Source organism: Trichomonas vaginalis, chromosome V, assembly GCF_026262505.1.
Source record: "Trichomonas vaginalis G3 chromosome V, whole genome shotgun sequence".
In the NCBI taxonomy this organism is placed as follows: domain Eukaryota; phylum Parabasalia; order Trichomonadida; family Trichomonadidae; genus Trichomonas; species Trichomonas vaginalis.
The window spans coordinates 13,590,180-13,612,386 of record NC_067207.1 but is presented as its reverse complement, the minus strand read 5'-3'; the positions used below and the strand labels follow the sequence as shown (position 1 = coordinate 13,612,386).

Below are 22,207 nucleotides of genomic sequence, written 5' to 3'. Positions count from 1 at the left end.
AGAAATGATGAATCAGCTATATTATTGAGATGTCTATTGTAAAAATAAATTTGTGTGAATCAGGCACTATTAATATATTTTGTATATGCTAATAAACTTCATAATTGATCTTATCATACATGTTAACAACAGCCTTGCTTTATTAGATTGACAAATTAATATACAATACATCAGATATTGTCCTTTAATTACTGCAAAAAGTACTCGTTTGCATTCATTTTTTTCGAAATTTCTAAAATATATTATGTTTTAAAACATCGCATGATATCATATATGAAATCGGCCATATAATAGAATTTTCAAGACTCGAAGCTCAGCGCCTTTTATTACGCCTATCGATTAATTAATTGATGATATTATTGATTTGTTTTTATAAAATATGGTGTGTCATAGCCACCATGCAATAATTTTATATTGAAATAATTAGATTATTTCTGGCAAAATTCAAATACGATCAGTCTATCGAGACTTTTATTGAATTTGTTTCATTGTTAGCGTATATTAATATTGACTCTTCTTGCTGATAAAATCTTTTGCTTTTCAATAAATTTTCTGACAGTGAACTGGCATTTAATAAAGAAAGCTATGGAAGATTACAGTTCTATAGCACAACCAGAGCCTCCAACAAAGAAATTTAAAATACTAAGGATAGTAGTATATGTATTAACTGCTCTTCTATACGGACTTGTTAACTTTCATAAATTATGTCCATCAATTGTCGCAGAAGACATGGCAAAAGCATACAATGTTTCCACATCAGAATTAAGTATATTTTCAGGCATTTATTTTTATCCATATGCAGTTATGCAACCGATTTCTGGACTTTTTGCAGATATGTTTGATCCATGCTTTGTGGTTGGCGGGTTCGGACTTCTTACATCAGTTGGATCAATCATGTGCGGTTTATCCCATCAATTAACGATTGGAATTATCGGAAGATTTTTAGTTGGAATCGGAACAGGCCCCGCATACATTTGCTGCCTACGTGTTAGTGCTAACTGGTTCAAATCCGAGCAGTTGCCATTAATGCTAGGTATCCTAATGGCCTTTTCTACCGTTGGCGGAATTATTGCGGGTTCTCCATTGTCACTTTTTTGTAAAAAATTTGGTTGGCGAGTTGCTTTCTACACGATCGGTGGATTTGGCACATTACTTTCTTTAGTCATCATGTTCTTTACTAAGGGAAAGCCAGAAGGATATGGTTTTGAGCCTGTAAACGAAAGAGCTGTTAAAGTAGAAGATAAACGCTCATTTTGTCAGAAACTCGGAAGTTTATTTTCGAACATAGGCCAGGTTATCCGCGTTTGGCGCTTCTGGACTATCGTTTTGTTCAATATTAACTGTGTTATTCCATATTTCAATGTTGCAAGTTATTGGGGCGGCCCATTCTTGATTGATGTTCGCCATTACACGAATACTGAAACAGGAAACATAATTATCTTTATTTCTATTGGTCTTTTAGTTGGATCAATATTATTACCTGTTGGCCACAAGATTTTCAAGACAAAGAAGTGGATTATGTTTGCCAGTGGTGTTTTCGTTGCATTTTCAACAGGAATGTTGTATTTCCATGGAGATAAATGCAGCAAAATACTAATCATTGTTTATTTCTTTGTTTTGGGCATGTTTACATTGAGTCTTGCCTCTATTGACTATTCTTTGCTTACTTCGTATTATAGTCCAGATATTTCTGGATTTGCAACAGGAATTGCGAATTTCTTCCTTTTCGGAATGGTTGGAGTCGTCATGCAGATTTCTTCCAAGATTATCTCCCACTTTGGAAGTTCTCTCAATGAAAAAGGACTCAAATCATACACCTGGGATGGATACAAGAACGGATTATGGTTATTTAGTTTTGTTTCCGGTCTTGTGTCACTTATTTTCGCTTCTACAACATACGATCCTGATTCAAAGTGCTGTGGAAAGCGTGGTTCTGCAACAGATGTCCCACTTCTCGATTGAAATTCTATACGAATATTATTTTTATTCATTTATGAATAAATGTATCATAAAGCATCATTATATTGTATATTTAACTATATTTTTAACATAAGTTTAATGATTTTCAATATTTTGGAATTATAAATTTTTTCATTCAAAAAGAAATGAATTTTATGATAGTATATAGTAATGTTTGAACTGCAATAGACATATTCTTATAGATTGCGTACCAGATTCTATCATAACTCTATATAAAAATTTTATATCACGTATATTTTGTGCTAATTAATGACTAAAAAGTTTAAATATGGTATTTCATGGTAAAATAATGTTTAAAAGAACAAGATATATAAATCATTCTTCATTGAGAGACTCAATATCAGAATAATTATGATAAAAAGCAGTTGATAAGAATTGAATGGAGTGATCATCATAATTGCACATCATACTATTAATTGATGTCCAGCCATCACATTCTAAAAATAAAGAATAAAATAAATTGAAAAAATCGCCACATTTTGGTCTAAAAATGCAATCCATTGCTTGTATTACTGATTTTAATAGTTCTGAATCATCGTAATCAAGACCTTGCAATAACAACTTCATAGAAACAGGAGAAATATAATTTTCCATTTGAGATCGTGTCATTCCACAAATGAAAGCTGCCAATAGTCGAATTGCCTCTTTTTGGACTATGGATGGAGAATTTGCTTTAGATTCTGCAATTTGAATGATGTTTCTCTCTAAACATTGATTCAAAATTTCAGAATTCTTTAGAACGAGTTCTGATAAACAAAATAAAGCTGCTGATTCTAGTTTTGTGTCTTTTAACTCCGCAAGATCAATTAATGGAGCAAAATCGAAATCAAACTCGATATCGCTGTGAATAATAAGAGAAAGGAGATTTACGGCTATTAATGATTCAGAAACGGTTTCTTGCTTCATTGAATCAGTAATTGCGCCTAATACAACAGAACTATCAAAATTTAAAATTATATCTGGATATTGCATTTGAAGATAAAAGATAATGGTAAGCAAGTCACTCGAGCATTGCAAATTTATTATTGAATTGCAGATTGATAAAGCAAAATCTTTGGTCACTGGTTTTGAAACAACAATAATTAAAATTAAGTATAATTGATGCAGATTTGGTTCGTTTACGGATTGAATCTGATTGAGAATTGTCTCAATTAGTTCATAATTTTGAATGAAAATATTACGAAATTGATCAATTCGAAGAATGTTAAATAATAATGCATATATAGCTGATATAGATCGGTTCGATATGTTAGTTAAGTGTTCAATGCAAAATAAATAAAGACGATGAATCAGATTTTCATCTAAATGATTGATTTTAGTCAGTAGATATAATACCTTAAATGATTTTGTCGTGATTTCATTTGCATTTGACTCGTTTGTTAAATCAATAATTTTTTCTATAAAATTAAATGTCGAGAAAGTTTGAAAATCTAGAGTCTGATTGATAATTTTATTGTAAATGTAGTCTAATGTAAGTGAAGTTTTGGAAGGATCGTTTAGATAATCAACAATATCATTCGGATTTATGAAATCAATGCTATGATTATCTAAATTATTGTTTGATTTTGCTTTTTCATTGATTTCATCCCATTCATTAACTTGATTTTCCATAGAATATTTAGAACAAATGAATGATGAAAATCTTTAATGAAAAATGAACATATTATTGTAAAATCAAGATATACTTTAGGTAATAATATCATGACTTCCTATATATTCGTTGAAAAAATAAATGGATATTTAAATTATAAAAAATGAACATTAATTATATCACCTTTATAAGATTTGCAAGAATAAAAGAGTTCTGCATAATAAATAAAACGATAATTGCTCAAACGGCGTTACCTCTACGCATATCAGAGAATGGATGGTAATCCTTAGTTGTAAGTCTCATCATCTTCTTGTTTATGTACTTCTGCTTGTAGTATTCTCTAATACGCATAACTCTATCCTTAGCAATATCGACTGATTCGCGTGACATTTCAGGACCAGCAATAGCGCGACGAGCAGAGCGTTGAAAAGCCTCTGTATCTGGTTGTCTCTGCTTGTAGTATCTTGCGTAAGCGCGATGACCATAAATCTTTCCATTTGGAAGATGAAGTTCTCCAACGGAATCTACGACACCTGGCTGAGCTAATACGATGCCCATCTCCTCTTGGTAGAATTCTTCGACTTCTTCATCATACTCGTAGTTGCAATGGCACTTGTCTTTCATGTGATTGCGGACAGACTTAAGGGACTGGAACTGTCTGCTGCAGCTTGGGCAGCAGTGGCCAACACCGATCTTTTCGCCAAGGTAGGCAAGCAAACCTGCCTTATCAGCAAGTTTATCTGGATAACAGAAGCGAAATCCGTGAGATGCCATATGCTCTAAGCATAAGTCGGCATTTTCGAACTCTTTGCCGCAGAACAAACATTCTGTGTCTGGGATATCGCGGCAAAGTTCGTAGTGGAATTCTTCTTTATCTTCTTCTTCATCTTGTGGTGGCATCTCTGGTTGTGGTGGTGCAAGTGCAGCGGCTTCTTCCTCTTTCTTCTTCTGAAGAGCAATGAATTGTTCTTCAGTGATTGGATCTTGGCCACGAGACTTTAAAACAAGGTTTGTGCGGTGTAATTCAGAGTGATAGTGCTCTGTAAGGAGTGCTCTTGACTCGAATCTCATGCGGCATGTGTTGCAAGGGAGTGTCATCAAAAATTATTAGATTTTTGCTTTTTTTTCGACCAAAAATTTTTGATGAATTCAATTTTGAAGGACACTAAAGAGACACTTTTTATATGTCCATCATCAATTACAGCGACCTAATTTCTTTAAAAATAAAATGTCTTACCTGTGCAGATTTTATTTATTGAGATTTACAAAAGAAATTTTGATTTTTGCAAAAGCAATGAAATAATTCATTGAGTTATGACCTTCATCTCTCGTGTTTAATAATATCTTATATAAATAAGTCTATTTATTATATTAAATCTAAATAACAGATCATGATCAAAACAAAATTATTAATCAAACCATAATAAATGAAAGCATAGATTTAAAAATAAGTTCTGATTAATTCTTTTTTACCTTGGATAAAAAGATAAAAGAATTTCAAGTTAGAGAAGATAAATAAAATCAAACTTTAAAACTTAGAGATTAGTCAGAAGGTTTTACTGGCAGATCTTAAGGAACTGGCAGCACTTGGCTGGTGGAGCCTGGGAGATGAGGAGGTTTACAAATGTCTCAATGTTCTGGACGTTGATGATCTTGCAGAACTGGCGGAGGTATGGGACGTTGGGGCACTTCTCGTTGACGAGCTTCCAAAGGTATGGAACTGTGTACTTCTCGAGTTCGTCCTCAGCCCACTTGAAGAAGTCCTTGCAGACATCGCATGTAACGCCGTTCTCGTATGAGATTGGGATGCGGGCGACATTCAATTCGAATGTTGTTGGGCAAAGGGAGATCTTCTTGCAGATTTCGAGGTGCTCAAGGCCTTGTTCGAGCCACTGCATGATCTGTGGGACGTACTGGGCAACAAGGGAGTCGCAGAGTGTGGACATTGGAACAGCGAGCTTCTCGCAGTACTCCTGAGCAAGAGCGATGACATCCTTCTCGAGCTTTGTGTCGACCATGATTTCCTCAACCTTGGCAACGAGTTCTGTGCAGAGGTCGCAGACGAAGCTGTTTGAGCGTTGGGCGTTCTTTGGGCAAAGGGAGATCTTCTTGCAGATTTCGAGGTGCTCAAGGCCTTGTTCGAGCCACTGCATGATCTGTGGGACGTACTGGGCAACAAGGGAGTCGCAGAGTGTGGACATTGGAACAGCGAGCTTCTCGCAGTACTCCTGGGCAAGAGCGATGACATCCTTCTCGAGCTTTGTGTCGACCATGATTTGTTCAACCTTAGCAACGAGCTCTGTGCAGAGGTCGCAGACGAAGCTGTTGGAAGATGCTCTGATTGCGTTTGTGCAGAAACCGAGCTTCTTGCAGATTTCTTCATGTTCGAGGCCTTGTTCGAGCCACTGCATGATGATTGGAACGTACTTCTCAACGATCTTGTCGCAGACACCAGAGAAGACTGGAAACGCGGCGCAGAACTTCTCAACTAATTTGGCGACTTCAGATTCGACCTTTGTGTCGAGCATGAGCTTCTCGATGTACTGGACAATTGTGACGCAGTAGTTGCATAATAGGCCGTTTTCGGGCTGGCGGGCAACCTTTGTGGCAGCGCACATGTGAAGCTTCTGGCAGATTTCGGCGTGTTCGAGACCCTGGTCAAGCCATTCAATGATCTGTGGAACGTACTGTGTAACGAGGGCTTCGCAGAGGGCAGAGTACATTGTGCCGAGCTTGTCGCAGTATTCCTTAGCGAGCTTCTCAACATCTTCCTCAAGCTTTGTATCCTTGATAATTTCTTCTATCTTGGCGATGAGGTCTGTGCAAAGGTCGCAAAGAATTGTGTCCTTGACCTTGTAGGAGGAGGATGAGCACACGTGGAGCTTCTGGCAGATCTCAAGATGTTCGATGCCTTGGTCAAGCCACTGCATGATCTGTGGAACATACTGGGAAACGAGTGTTTCGCAGAGTGTGGCATAGATGGACTGGAGCTTGTCGCAGTATTCCTTGGCGAGCTTCTCAACATCGGCTTCAACTTGTGTATCGTCAATGATGTCTTCGATCTTCTTGACAAGTTCTGTGCAAAGATCGCAGAGAACTGGGTCAGCAGCGCGAGACTTCTTTGAGGCTTCGCAGAGAGAAATCTTCTGGCAGATCTCAATGTGCTCAAGACCCTGCTCGAGGTACTGCATGATCATTGGAACATACTGCTTGACGAGGGAGTCGCAGAGGGTGGAATATGGAGCAGAAAGCTTCTCGCAGTACTTGGTTGCAAGAGCGATAACATCGGCTTCAATCTTTGTGCTAACCATGATCTCCTCAACCTTCTTTAGAAGGTCGACGCAGAGGTCGCAGATGAGACCGTTGGCAGCCTCAACCTTTGGCTTCTGGGCGCATAATGAATATTCAGCACAGATTGCTTTGTCGTCCTTTCCGGCACGAATTTCAGCAAGAATGTGTTCGATGTTTTTAAGAAAAGCATTGCAAATTGGAACATATTGAGATGGTAATGTTGGGCAGCTGGCCTTAAGGGCATCAACGATTTGCTTATCATCATAGCCAGCATTGATGGCATCGTGAACAATGCCTAAGCCTGTCTGACAGAGGCTACATCTGTCTTTATCTACAGCTGAAAGAGCTAAAACAGATAAAAAGACAAACATTCGAAATGAAAACAAATTCGTCAAAACCGCTTTTTTCTCAAGAATGTAACTGCAACTTCAAAAATTCAATGTCAAAACCCCCAGTTTCACAGAAATAGCGATCTTGGATGAATTATAATTGGCTAATATTGTATAATTCTTATATGTTTTTAAAAAATAGAAATAATTATTTTAAGTATTTTCAGAGTGTTTCATAATTGATGATTATATTTTGCATATAAGTGCACAGCGATCATTTTTGTAATATTACTTAGTTTTGGATAATTTGGAATCAGATGAGTAAACCATTCAAATAAAAAGTTTGAAAAATATCCATAATCCGAAAATATTGAACTACGCACTAATCATGAGTTGATATGTTATGTTATTAAAATTGTGACATTAACAAAAGATGGTTTATAATATTGTCGGAATTTTTTAGCGGAATTAGTTAAGGAGATAATGGTATAGCTTGCATCCTGTTTAAATGCGATCAACTCTTTATCAATTAATCTGTAAAATGGCAAAGTTACTGCAAACAAATCATAATGAGATATAAATTTTAGGTTTATAAGGCTAACGATGATAGTATTCAATTGTTTTACAGAATTAAATTTTTTCAAAACAACAACAAAATTGAAAGAAAAGATTGAATTTTTAGTTTCGCATTTCTATAAAATATTATTCTTCTATTAATTGATCTTAAAGTATTTTTTTCTTCAAAAATAAATTATTTTCATTTGAATGAGTTCTGCGTGACTTTACAACGAACATCATTACAGACTATCAAAATTTATAGAAAACGAAAGTCACAGATGAAATCATGAGATTTCAAAGGATCCTGCAAGTTCATAATATGGAGAAAAATATTGTTTTAAATCTAAAATTTAAAATGAATGATTGGACATTACATTAATCCAATTTATTGTTTATTTGTTAATCTAGTGGAAACAATTAATATTTTCGAGAAACAAAAATTTGAAATTTGAAATTTTGAAAAAAATGCATGAATCGGTAATTAAACATTGATTTATTAATTTATTAACCATGCTTTTGATGTTGGTCTTATTCTTAAGCCGATTTAAAGAATTAATTTTTCCAAATCGTGTTTGACATTAACACATATAGATATATCAGGAAAAAAGGTATCACTTATCGAGTTATTGGTTTTTATGTATCTCCTAACTTTGCCTCGTTCTGAATACAATTCTAGTTAACGAATTTTAAATAACTATATGAAGAATACATCATTTTGGTTTTATTATTATTAAAATGATATATATTAGCTATGTATATGCTTGTAAGAATATTATTCCGTGAATTGGAAACAGAAAAAATAAATTTAGACAGAAAATGCATATCTTTAAAAAATAATATGAAATTTAGCTTTGATATTATTATCCGATAAAATATGCATGATAATTACTCCGCAAATAAAATTTAGGAAGCAAGTTGTGACGGCTTGGGCGGTTTTCAATGGCCCACAAGGAAGGAAGTATCGTTTTATCAGGCAACAAGAGGTCTTGAAATGAGTAAAGGACTGATCACCCTTGAAAGGTTCAAACTTGCTTGCGCGCCGCAGTCTTAAAAATGATATGTTTCACTTCTGGTCGAAAATTTCAACCTCTATGACAGTTGTTGGATGAACAATTGTGTAGCGGGATGAAATCTGAGTGCGGCCTGGGGCTGCAGCATCAATCTTCCCGGCATCTTTACCGCAATCATCTCTTAGATTGCACACAAAGTTGCGAACGAGCAGTTTTCTATGAGGTAAAGATGCCGGAAAGAGAGAGTCGATGTGAGGTTCTTTTCGAGGGCTCCTCGAATGGAACAATGTTCCGCATTGATAACTTGAACGCGGAAGTTTGACCGACAAGAGTGTATTGTGCACTCCTGTCGGTCGCAGTGTCTCATTCTGGGAGACATTGCCTCTGCATGTCTCCCAGAATGGAACAATGTTCCGCATTCAAGTTATGAATGCGGAAGTTTGACCGACAAGAGTGCATTATCCAATCTTTTTTGTCATATACCTCAACCCACAAAGACAAAACCTTACATAAAATAGGTAAACTTTGGTTTTCACTTAATAATGTTTATTTTTAATTTTTTGTTCTTTATATAACTTTTTCTTCTACTAAACTATTTTACAGACTCTACTGAGCTATCCTCACGTATATACCTGTGACAATAACACATATATACTCCCTTCATATTCTGATCTCATGACATATTACAGCACAAACTATAATTATACAACATACCTCATAAAGTCTGATTTTACCCCTATCTAAGCGTTCAAAACCTATTTTCCCCGCGTAATCTGATTCTTCTGGCTCTGCTGATTCGATTTCTGCTGTCAGATCGTGAAAATATGCATCACACAATGAGATAAACACAAAATACACAACTTAATATTTTCCTTAAAATTGTCAATTCCTCGATCTTGACATATTTATTATTTCCTCCGTTTTCCCTCACAAATATATTTAATTTTCTGAATAAGACGTATAATAAAATGAATATCTTAAAAACTAAAATACAAAATTAATGTTGGGTAATGACTAGATATAGTATGCACTTTTGAATTCATACATTTTTTGAAAAAATTGTATTTTCAAAAAAAGATGTTGTTTCAGTATGAACTTGAAGAGAAATTTTAAGGAAAATATTAAGTTGTGTATTTTGTGTTTATCTCATTGTGTGATGCATATTTTCACGATCTGACAGCAGAAATCGAATCAGCAGAGCCAGAAGAATCAGATTACGCGGGGAAAATAGGTTTTGAACGCTTAGATAGGGGTAAAATCAGACTTTATGAGGTATGTTGTATAATTATAGTTTGTGCTGTAATATGTCATGAGATCAGAATATGAAGGGAGTATATATGTGTTATTGTCACAGGTATATGTGAGGATAGCTCAGTAGAGTCTGTAAAATAGTTTAGTAGAAGAAAAAGTTATATAAAGAACAAAAAATTAAAAATAAACATTATTAAGTGAAAACCAAAGTTTACCTATTTTATGTAAGGTTTTGTCTTTGTGGGTTGAGGTATATGACAAAAAAGATTGGATAATGCACTCTTGTCGGTCAAACTTCCGCGTTCAATTAATGCGGAACATTGTTCCATTCTGGAGACATGCAGAGGCAATGTCTCCCAGAATGAGACACTGCGACCGACAGGAGTGCACAATACACTCTTGTCGGTCAAACTTCCGCGTTCAAGTTATCAATGCGGAACATTGTTCCATTCTGGGAGACATGCAGAGGCAATGTCTCCCAGAATGAGACACTGCGACCGACAGGAGTGCACAATACACTCTTGTCGGTCAAACTTCCGCGTTCAAGTTATCAATGCGGAACATTGTTCCATTCTGGGAGACATGCAGAGGCAATGTCTCCCAGAATGAGACACTGCGACCGACAGGAGTGCACAATACACTCTTGTCGGTCAAACTTCCGCGTTCAAGTTATCAATGCGGAACATTGTTCCATTCTGGGAGACATGCAGAGGCAATGTCTCCCAGAATGAGACACTGCGACCGACAGGAGTGCACAATACACTCTTGTCGGTCAAACTTCCGCGTTCAAGTTATCAATGCGGAACATTGTTCCATTCTAGGAGACATGCAGAGGCAATGTCTCCCAGAATGAGACACTGCGACCGACAGGAGTGCACAATACACTCTTGTCGGTCAAACTTCCGCGTTCAAGTTATCAATGCGGAACATTGTTCCATTCTGGGAGACATGCAGAGGCAATGTCTCCCAGAATGAGACACTGCGACCGACAGGAGTGCACAATACACTCTTGTCGGTCAAAGTTTTGCAATCACATTCTGATTGCAGAAGATTGTCCAATTCTGGGAGACATGCAGAGGCAATGTCTCCCGAAATGATACCGTCATACCAACACCAATTTATTCCTTCTTTCCATTGTCATACAATTCAATATTTTTATCAATCTTAATCAACTTTTTTTATTCTTCTTTAATTCAATTTATCTTTCTCCTAGAATATCTATTCCTTTAACAGACATAAAATCACTAATCGAGCTTTTTCAATACTCAAAATTTCATATAAATCTTTGTTATTTTTTCTCTCATCGCTTATTTTATTAAATATACATATTTCCTCTCACATCCCCCTCTTCATATATATTGGATCTCAACACTCATCTATTAGAACAATATATTTTCGCTTAATCTCATATTATTCATTAACAATCTTTCATCTTCTTATTTCTAGTTAACCTACCAATATATATATAGAATATATGCCCAATTACATATTCAGATACATTAAATTCAAGAAATTCTTCTAATATTATTCTCCTATTCATAATAAAATCATATTTAGTCTCACATCACAATTCTATCAGTTCTCCAATATCATATCATATTGGTAACATCACATATATCTCTTATAATATCACTTAAATTTGTATTTTTTTATTAATTATATTTAATTAGTTCTACATTCTATTATTATAGAGGTTTGACAAACTCATCAATAGTTAAAATCAAAATCTATTCAGAACTTTGAATCTAATGAAAATTACATTTCGATATCTTTTTGCAAGCTTAATTTTTTGTATTATCTTAAAATACATTTAGTAATGTTATGTACGTATTGAATTCAAATTATAGCGCAGTAACATGCAACTCATCTTGAGATTCACATTTCATTTTCACAATTATTGCATATATACATCAATAACATATTGTACTCATATATCTACACGACTCTAAACTCAATGACATCAAATAATGCTTGTAATATTTAAAATAATTTTTGCATTTTTGATTCTCAGCTTAACTTCTATAAATGTCACCAAAACATTTCATTCCTACCAAGAAATAATATATTAGTAATTAAGCGTTTATTACCATTGTTACTCACATCATATTAATTCATTTTTGTAATTTTTTAAATAAATGACTGGAATCATAAACCCTATGTACCCATATCAACATGTTAAAATTTCAAAGTCTGAAACTTAGTATACATTGAGTTTCATGAAATCAGATAATCTCGTAGATTTCTTAAATATTATATATTGCTGGCCAATAATGATGCAGCATGATTCTCCATCATATCAGCATTCTAAACATATCTTTATTTTGTCAATTGGCATAAATTAAGGGTGCTTTTCAGGCGATAAATGGTATTTTAGATACCTGGGTAGGGTCATGAAAAAGTTGCAAAAGTCAAAAATTGAGGGTATTATATATTTTGAAATTATTTTCTATTATTTGAGCGTTTAAAAAAGTGGATATTTCCTTTTAAGAAAGACCAATAATTTAGATTAATTTCAATAAATATTTAAATTCTCTATAAAATTACTTTGTTTCATCGAATAATGGTATTACTTGCTAGATATATTTATTTTTATGTGATAAAAATCACTTTTGCAGTTAAATAACAGAAGTCCATTCAAATTCAGTGAATATAGGAATTTCAACCATCAACCCCATGTTTCAATAGATTGCTTAATGCATTTATACGGTTTAAATAGCCAAATATAAGTTTTTATAAATCTGAATTAATGAAATGCCATTTCACATCAGAGTGAAATCATGATATGATGTCCTATCCATATTTTATTCTTATAACGCTGCTGCGAATCATTTAATCTTTAGAGAACCTTATTTTTCATACGAAATTTCTGAGGGCTGTTTAGCCACTTCTGCCGTCTAAAAAATATATGAATTAAATATAAAACCTCTTCACAAAGAGAATTCTCTAATTTGGCATGAGAAATTAATTAATCAAATTAAACTTATCGGATTCTTGTTGTATCATCTAAAACAAATATGATGAAATTCATAGTTGGTATTCAAGAGAGCATATCAAATAATAATTAATTCAAAACAATTTGAATACGAAATTGGAATATTTTAATAAATTGATTTGCAATATCTATGATTCTATATTCATGTTCGAATGTTGCATAGAAATAGAAATGAACATTTCCATGATCTGATTTAATTGTTTTGAATAGAAATTGATATCATTTACTCTCCAAAACATTAAACTCTTGCCACGCATTCAAAAACTTTGTCAAAAATATAACACATTGTGTTTTCAATAGACTTGAGAATGGTATAAATGAAAATATATTTTGTTTTAAAAAATTCATAGTGTAAGGAATTTGTCTTTCACTAATAGGGATCTTAAGTTGACAGCTTTCATAAATTAATCAAAAATATCATCTATTCATTATATCTCCTTCCGAGCTGAAGAGTTCCAAAAAATCGTTTTTTCAAAATGAGAGTCATCCATGCATCTAAAACTATACCAAAGAAAAATCCAATTGTTGTAGAACGTCAGGTAACTATAGTTGAACCTAGTAAACCTCAGCAAAAGCCATTATCTCCAAATCAACAAAGATTAATGTCAGAACCCATTGATTTTTTATCAATGGAAATGAAAGATGATCGAGAAGTTCCATCAATATTTGACGATGAAAAGCTTAATGAACCTTTGGGTCATTTAGCTGTTAATATCAACCCTAAATCTTCAAATTATTCATTAACAAATCTTAAGACGATGATTGATGAATTAAAGGTTAAACCTAGAAAGAACAAATCTATGTTTAGGCTTGCAAACTCTGTTCAATCAAAACCCCAACATCGATTCACAGCAGAAGATGCTGCAGGACTCATCTGTGTTGAAAGAGTTCTCCACTCTGAATCAGAATCTAAAGAATATACTCGATCTACAATTCGAAATTATCCTGATTCTTTGCTAAATTTGCCTGGAAACCGAGCCAAAAATGCACGAGCATCGCTTCCTCTTACATTTGCCTAATTTATAAATATTTGTTTGTTATTTTATTATTAAAAAAAATTATATTTATTTTAAATCATAATCTATTAGCTTAAATAATTTAGTTGGATTATTAAACAGTATTAATAATCGATTTACTTAAGCAAGCTAAATAAACTCAAAATGATTGAATCTTTATTTTGTATTAGCTTTTAAATCAAGAATCATTCCAGCTTTCCATTCTAGAACCCACATATTAATGAATTTTCTATTTCATATGTTATAAATCAATCATTATAATCAGTGAAACTTGTTGAAACAATTTCTTTGTACATGATGCAAAATACATTTCAAATTATGTATTTGTGATTGAAAAATCATTTCAGTTTCTATAGCTGCAGTCTGTTATATCTAGCAATATATAGGATTTTGTAAATGTATCTGAGAAAGCATTTGTATGAATTTGTGTTTCAAAAGATTCGGCGTATAAATAGATGAATTGGTAAATTATTATGCGTGCCATACAAGATACTTATTAGTGCTTGTTATATCAATAGAAAATTGTTTATCGATCTGAGATTGTACCTATTTCTCGACTGATATAATTTAACTCAAATTTCATTTATTTGATATTAGTTTCATAAGAATTTGATGGATAACTTCTGTTTTTTGAAAGTTTATAATGGCATCACATGTGAATGTAGATATATTGGCAATTCTAACATGATTATAGTACTGGTTTTAATGATAATATTGAATTTAAGCAAAAATGGGGTTCTTTTTTGATGCAACTGTAATCCAATTGATGATAGATTTCGTCAAAATTCATTATTCATGAAAGGTGTGCAATATATATGGGATGTTTTGGTTTTGATGCTCAATCTAGCACCCTAACTAAAGAACAATTATTGGCCCATCGAACAAAAAAAAATGAAAATGGTCTCGCGTATTCATTATTAATAATGATAATATGGTATTGTTGAAATCTATTGTGGAGCTAGTTTGACTATATCTATTGCATATATCATGTGCTTTAATGGAGAAAGAAAGAACTTAACTCTCATGCTGTAAAATAATATATATCAATTTCCTAATTTAAATTTATCAAACAATGATGTTACCAAATTAACGATGTAATAGATCATGAAGATTGTTTTGTTAACAATGTCTAAGTTCGGAAATATTTCCTTGCAACTATTCATAGATTAATGAGATAAATCATTCCTAAAATGATCTTGGAATTCTATTGTCAATATATCAATTTTTAATTATTTATTGAAACTTAAAATCAATAACATCACTATTATGATATTGATCAATCCATTGATTGAGATCTTTTGGGAGTTGATTATGTTAATCAAATGTTTCACTTTTTCCATAACTAGTTGGTCTTTTATTTGCTTTATATGAAGTAAAATTGTTACCTGATCCTAAGTCTTTCTCCACTCAAACAGAGCATTTTCTGAGATATAATTAAGACAATTTTTTGCATCACTTGAAGCAGAAGAAGAATACAAACTAAATAAGTTATGGAGTTATTTGGAAGTTGGGGGTAAATTAAAATAAATAACTCTGTTTATATCTACTAAAAATAGACAAACTTCCTAAGTAGTAATATGATGCACATGCTTCATTCGGGTAATTTTGACATGTTTTCCTGTCACCATTGAATAGGTCTTTGTAGTAAACTCTTCATATATCGATTTCTTCTGAACGTTGTGTATTTGTATGTATTATAGAATTATGATGTGTTGGCAAATTTGGGAAAAAACGATAAATTTTGAGGGTCTGTTTTTTAAATAAATTGGTGATCTCCATTCAATTATCTTTTTTGATATGAATTGCAGCAAAGAATTTTTTGCTTTCTATCCAGAAGTTAAAGAATGCATTAGCCAGTTTCTCAACGGATTCACTGTTGACTGGGTACAAAAACACTGCATAGATATGCTTGAATATTCAACAAAAGGCGGAAAAATGCTTAGAGGAATTATGACTGCAGCTGTTTATCTTGAATTAACTGGATACTCACCAGATTCTGAAGAAGCTAAGGTTGGATATTATCTCGGCTGGGTTGAAGAGATCATTCACGCTGGTTATTTGATAGCCGACGACTTGATGGATCAATCTGAAACGAGAAGAGGCCAAGAATGTTGGTACAAACGTGAAGAAATTGGTGACCAAGCTGTTAATGATGGTCTTATTCTTCAAGATCTAGCTTATGTCTTATTGGACAAAATTCGCAACAAACTCAATACTAAATACTACGCAAAGTTAATTGAATTCTCACGTAAGATTGGTACATACACAACTATTGGCCAAACATACGATTTCATAGCAAAAATACCATCATTCCAAGAATACAACCAAATTGTAACATACAAAACAGCATTCTATACAGTTGTCTCTCCTATAGTTTTTTGGCCTTATTGGAAGTCAAATATACGATGTTGACGACAAATTTGAAGATATTGAAAAGTTTATGATCAGATTAGGCAACTATTTCCAAGTTCAAGATGATTATATCGATGTTTACGGAGATCCAAAGCATACAGGTAAGATTGGAACTGATATTCAGGACGCAAAAATTAGTTGGTGCTATTGCAAGGCTTATGAGTTGGCCAATGACGATCAAAAGAAGATTCTTAAGAAAAAATCGGCCATGAAGAGTACGTTAATGATATTAAACAACTTTACGCTGATTTGAAGATTCCTCAGTATTTCGAAGAGTTTTCTAGGACAGAATCTGAAGCTTTGCGCACAGAGCTTGCCAACCTTGATCCAAAATATCCAAGAAAGCACTTGGTCAGATTTCTTGAAATTATAATCAAGCGAAAACAATAAATATTAAAACTATTAAGGGTGCACCCGTATGTACGTTTATTTGAGAGGAGGAGGATTACCCTCTCAATTTTGAGGGATTCGTTAGTTATTTTCTCGATGAATATGCAATAAAAATTTGATTTTTACCTTATCAATATACTTCATATAATATACACATGTTCATGTAAAACTTTTTTCCAAAATCCTCAGGAATTAAGGGATTTTTGAATTTTAAGAATTTTTTTGAATTTTTTCGAAAAAAAAAATATTTCAGAACAGCCTTAACGGCTAAGATTTAGGAACAATGTTAAGTATCAAAAAGAAAGGAGGTCTGATATAGACAACATATATCGTTGAAGGTTGAAAAAATCTCTAATATTTGAGCCCAAAATTTCAAATTTTAATTTTTTGAAAAAAGAGGCCACCGTATGTACGTTTATTTGAGAGGAGGAGGATTATATTTTTGAAAGGTGAAACATTATGAATATGTTAATTATATAATAATATGTATTATTATTAAAAAAAGAAAAAATAAAGCACGTTAAAATTTTTCTTTCTTGATTTTTTACAAATCTACTTAGAATTATGCAAAATATGACTAAATAATTATAAATTTCAAGTTAAATTTTAATTTTGATAAATAATTTAAATTTCAAAATATCAAGTTCAGTTCGACTATGTATGTAGTAATTCCTCAATAAAGTGCCAAAACCCTATTAAAATATATGAACATTTTCAACATTTTAATGTTTTTATTTAAAAATTTGATGGAATATGAGCTTCAAACAATTATTATGTAAATAAAATAATTAAATATATGTATTTATTTGTATTACAACCGTAGTAAGTCGATTCTTCCTTTCTTCTACTGAGTTTTGAATTTGATTTCGAATTGTAAAGAGATTCAAAGGGAAAATACTAGCGGATAAAAACTACCTCCATGAAAGGGTCATAATGGAGTCAAGTTGTATTTTTTGATATTTTTTGCTTTTCGAGCCTAAATAGGTAGCCAAGATAATGCCTAAAAATAAGGTTCTAAATTCTGAAGTTTACATGATCCTCTCGTGTGCACCCTTAACTAATTATAATATATAGAACTAAATAAATTTAATAAACATGTGAATTAGACAAGGTTTACAATTAAAATTAAACAGTTTTTCAAGTTACTAATGTATATAAGTGGTAGGACATTGATTTTTCCCACACTATAATAGTTTCACTTTTTCCATATGAGCTATCTATTAGTTCAGGCTCTAAACTAGAGAAATTAAAAAAAAATATCAATTTTTACCTTTTGAAAAATAAAAACAAAGTGGTACTTAGTTAAATATGAGCTTTTATCTAGATTCAAAGAATCAATTGATTTTGAGTGATTGCCAAAAAATCTTCTATTAGAAGCATCTGGATGAAAATCCTATTGCCAACGACTATTACATTTCATTTATATATGAATTTAATCTAAATTCATAAATTAGATCTGAAATTTTTGGGATCATTGTTTTCCGCATGTATAAAATAGTTTTTCTTCTAATGAGTTTGTGAATTATTTTATATGGTAAAAACGCAATTAGGCCCTTTTTAAAATTTTTTTAATTTCCAATCAAGACATTCATCCAAACAAATACATCGAATTACGAAGTAACTACAAATACTACATCGATTCGTACAATGCGTTGTATCAGCTAAAAACGGAAAATGAAGAAGATTTAAACTCAATTTACAAAATAATCAAAACAGAATTGATTGATTCAAAGAAACGTCTCCCCACAAATATTATAAAAGATATTTTAAATATCATTCCTTATAATAATCGCTATACAAAGTCATATTTATCTCTTTCCAAACTGATATCTGATGAATACCATGTAGAAGAGGTCAAAAGAATTAATATCATTTCCAAATTTCTGCTTTATAAAGAATATGGAATTAAATTAGACAAATCTCTTGATTTCGAAAATTTTAAAACAGAAAATCTTGATATTCATACAGAAAATACAATTTACAGCGCGATTATGAATAATGACCTAGAAAAATTCATCATATTCACTGAAAGAGATGAAATTGATCAAAATCAAAAACTTAAATGCGATTTATATCCATACTCTTATGAAGGATATTCATTACTTGAATTATGTTGTTACCATGGAGCAGTTGATTGTTTCAAGTTTTTAAGAACAAAATTTAGCTCAGAAATAACTCAAAGATGTCTTGAATTTTCATTTTTAGGCGGAAATCCAGATATCATGAGTGAATGTTTGAAATATCAAGAACCAGATGAAGAAAGCATGCATTATGCAATTATTTCACACAATATTGATTTTGTTACATTCTTGATGAATGAGTTCAATATAGAAATAGATTTGAATTATTGTGCATTGTATAATAATCTTGAATCATTTTTAGTTTATTTTGATCAAACTAATGCAATTAACAAATGCATTATTTATTCAGTGATGTTTAATATTCCATCCCTTTTAGAATATTTCCTATCAATTGGTGCAAATATCAATGAAAAAGATATTAATGGACAGACAGCTCTTCATATTGCAGCAGAAAATAATAGTATAGAAACTGTCGAACTTCTTATTTCACATGGTGCAAGTATCTATGAAAAAGATAATTATGGAAAGACTGCACTTCATGTTGCAGCAATGCACAATAATAAAGAAACTGCTGAATTTCTTATTTCACATGGCGCAAATATCAATGAAAAAAATGAAAATGGAAAAACCGCTCTTCATTATGCAGCAATGAACTATAGTGAAGAAACTGCCGAAGTTCTTATTTTACATGGTGCGAATATCAATGAAAAAGATAATGATGGGGAAACCGCACTTCAAATTGCTGCAACTTATAATAGAATAGAAACAGCTGAACTTCTTATTTCACATGGTGGTAACGAATAATGCTCTTACATAAGATACTATTTATTCTTTTTCTGATATTTTCGAAGATAAGTTTCATTAAAAAAAATAAAAGAATAATTAAACTTTTCAATTAAAATATAGAAAGAAAACGACTATATGACTTGTGATCATATATAGATAATGATAATGATGTTCAGATTCTATTTGCATTTCTCCTTGATGTTATTACTATATTATAGAAATTTTAAAAACGAATTCTGAGTATAATGATTATTCTTAGGATTTAGTAAATTTGAAATTTTGAGATTTACAACACAGAAAAATAAAATACAGAGAGATTCACTCAAAAATAAACTGTTTGAATAAGCAAAACAATGCACATGCGTAGGGTCATAATGTAAAATATGCAAAAAATTTCAAACGCGGAAAAAAATGAGAAAATTCAATTTTAAATAATCGTGTTTGCACTTTTTTGCACCCCATTTTAAAAACCCCTGAATAGAAATATAATTCGATTAGTTTATTTTGGATGTTATTTTTCAAACTAATCTTGGTTGTAAAGCAAATCCTGGAATGAATAAATAGAGTGTATCTATGTTATTATCTTTTGTATTTGTAGCAGGTGCAAGAGAATTTTCTAATAAATAAAATAATTCTAAATTTTCATCTTCAAATATTTCTGATAGGCGTTCTTTTGGATCTATTGCATTAAAATAGAAAGAATATGATGTTATTATTGGATCTTTCGAAGTTATCACGATGCACTTGAATTTTGGATTAAAAGTAACCCCTTGAATTGTAATTTGCTCGTCACAATGATTGTAATAGTTGTATTTTGTCAGTTCTTTGAATCCGTTGTTTTTATTGATAAAAGAAATTTTAATAGAGTCTGAATAAGGGAATTGTTCTTTTGCATATCTTTCTAAGTCACTATAAGTTGTTGGCTTCATTATTTCTTGGATTCCTGATACTACTTCTTTGATTTGATCAATAATCAAAATTTTAATTTTAGTATTGGGAAAATCATATTGTGATGTGTTCAAACTTATATCTGATATGTTAGAATTCTTCAAATTACGCCAATATGACAGTTGATTGTTAGTTTCAAACAAAATTATTGTTTTGCTTTGGTCAATTTCAAGAAAATCTATATCCATGAATAAATCATTCATGTAAATATACCAATGAACGCCTCTGTATAAGAAAAATGCTATTTGATTATCGGAAAGACGTGAAATGTGACAATAACCTCTTAAAAATTGTTTGTTAATTGTTTCTGGTAAATTATCATATTGAGTAAATGGTATTATTTGATTGTCTTCCAGATATTGTAGTAGAAAAATAAAATAATTTTTGAAAGATGGAAGGAGAGGATCATTTTTTGTAACTTGATTAATATAAATTTCAATAAATTCAACATTTGGATATTTTGATAGATCTTTATAGTTCTGATCTAAGAGATTGAAATATTCATTTAGTAAAAAAATGAATTTATTAGAATCTGTTTGTTTGGTGCTATTGCAAAACTTCTTAACATTGTCTTGTGTATTTGGCGTACAATGCAAAACGCGGAGTGCTGCATCAAGATAAAAATTCTTACTGATCATACAATAAAAATGAGCCAAAAGAGCAAATGTTTGTCATAACTCACTAATTCATTCTAAACTATCGACATGATATCAAGAATAAATGATTAAATTTTGTGAAATCAAACATCTCAAATTAAATTCGTATTTAATGTGATTAATCGCAATGATTCACTTTGTTTCTGGGATTTTCTAATAAAATGTAGGAATAAATCTAGATCTAAAAATTGATTTGAAAAAAATTAAGTCAAAACCACAATGTTTATATGTAATATTTGCATTATTTTATGTGTGTGATAAAAATCCTTTAACAATAGCAAGATTTATAAGAAAATTTGAAATTGAGGGTCAAATGAACGACTCCCAAAAGCGGAACAAAATTTCTTACATTAAAATACCGCAATCGGAGTCCAACTCATTTAGGGAAGAACTTACTCATCGAATTATGGAGATTAAATCAGGTCCTGAGCCTCATTTTACAAATTTGCAACAATTTTCTCGTGAAATTCCAAATTTATCCAACGATGATTTGATCACAAAGTGGTGCTCACTTCTTTACATCATGAATTCGGTACCAAAATGTGGTGCAAGACCTTATGTTTTACAAACATTTGATTTATACATAAAAAATTCGATTTTGGACGATCCGACTAGCCACAATTATACCATATCTTCCGAGAAGTCAGTCAGCAGAGGTTTTTCAAACTAAAATTACCGAATTATTATCAAAATTTTCAAGTAACGAGCGATTAGATACAAATATCATTAATGACACGTTAAGTATCATAACTGAATTGCTCATTTTAATAGAAGAAATTGACTTAGGACCAAATCACACTCGAGCTTTTATAAAATTTGAAAATTTTACGCAGTTTCTTGACCAGCTAACTACGAATATCAAAAAGATACAAGAGATTATTGTTTTTGCAGAGTCAATCAATAGCATTTCCGCATG

General features: G+C 32.0%; 8 protein-coding genes across 8 annotated transcripts, besides 1 other annotated feature; 4 read left to right on the top strand and 4 right to left on the bottom strand.

Moving 5' to 3' along the window:
• Positions 1-122: 122 nt before the first annotated feature.
• Positions 123-2,019, top strand: TVAGG3_0330760 (major facilitator superfamily transporter; the record flags this gene model as incomplete). Its single annotated transcript, XM_001325856.2, has 1 exon — positions 586-1,962. One exon carries the CDS (start codon positions 586-588, stop codon positions 1,960-1,962), a length of 1,377 nt encoding a protein of 458 aa, XP_001325891.1.
• Positions 2,020-2,261: 242 nt separating this feature from the next.
• TVAGG3_0330750 (uncharacterized protein) lies at positions 2,262-3,601 on the bottom strand (the record flags this gene model as incomplete). The annotated part of the gene is made up of 1 exon (XM_001325855.1): positions 2,296-2,952. One exon carries the CDS (start codon positions 2,950-2,952, stop codon positions 2,296-2,298), a length of 657 nt encoding a protein of 218 aa, XP_001325890.1.
• A 152-nt stretch (positions 3,602-3,753) lies between these two features.
• TVAGG3_0330740 (ribosomal large subunit biogenesis) lies at positions 3,754-4,696 on the bottom strand (the record flags this gene model as incomplete). The annotated part of the gene is made up of 1 exon (XM_001325854.1): positions 3,812-4,669. The coding sequence occupies one exon, from the start codon at positions 4,667-4,669 to the stop codon at positions 3,812-3,814; it is 858 nt and encodes a 285-aa protein (XP_001325889.1).
• Positions 4,697-5,073: 377 nt separating this feature from the next.
• On the bottom strand, positions 5,074-7,270 carry TVAGG3_0330730 (saposin-related family; the record flags this gene model as incomplete). Its single annotated transcript, XM_001325853.2, has 1 exon — positions 5,128-7,233. The coding sequence occupies one exon, from the start codon at positions 7,231-7,233 to the stop codon at positions 5,128-5,130; it is 2,106 nt and encodes a 701-aa protein (XP_001325888.1).
• Positions 7,271-8,701: 1,431 nt separating this feature from the next.
• TVAGG3_0330720 (uncharacterized protein) lies at positions 8,702-9,364 on the bottom strand (the record flags this gene model as incomplete). Its single annotated transcript, XM_051230425.1, has 1 exon — positions 8,813-9,178. One exon carries the CDS (start codon positions 9,176-9,178, stop codon positions 8,813-8,815), a length of 366 nt encoding a protein of 121 aa, XP_051100155.1.
• A 3,985-nt stretch (positions 9,365-13,349) lies between these two features.
• Positions 13,350-14,907, top strand: TVAGG3_0330710 (uncharacterized protein; the record flags this gene model as incomplete). The annotated part of the gene is made up of 1 exon (XM_051230424.1): positions 13,479-14,021. One exon carries the CDS (start codon positions 13,479-13,481, stop codon positions 14,019-14,021), a length of 543 nt encoding a protein of 180 aa, XP_051100154.1.
• A 908-nt stretch (positions 14,908-15,815) lies between these two features.
• On the top strand, positions 15,816-16,430 carry TVAGG3_0330700 (dimethylallyltranstransferase protein; the record flags this gene model as incomplete). Its single annotated transcript, XM_051230423.1, has 1 exon — positions 15,816-16,430. One exon carries the CDS (start codon positions 15,816-15,818, stop codon positions 16,428-16,430), a length of 615 nt encoding a protein of 204 aa, XP_051100153.1.
• A 406-nt stretch (positions 16,431-16,836) lies between these two features.
• Positions 16,837-17,873: a mobile genetic element.
• A 518-nt stretch (positions 17,874-18,391) lies between these two features.
• TVAGG3_0330680 (protein ubiquitination) lies at positions 18,392-21,262 on the top strand (the record flags this gene model as incomplete). The annotated part of the gene is made up of 1 exon (XM_051230422.1): positions 18,392-19,692. A coding segment is annotated over one exon (1,301 nt), but the record flags the coding sequence as incomplete, so codon positions are not given.
• Positions 21,263-22,207: the final 945 nt, after the last annotated feature.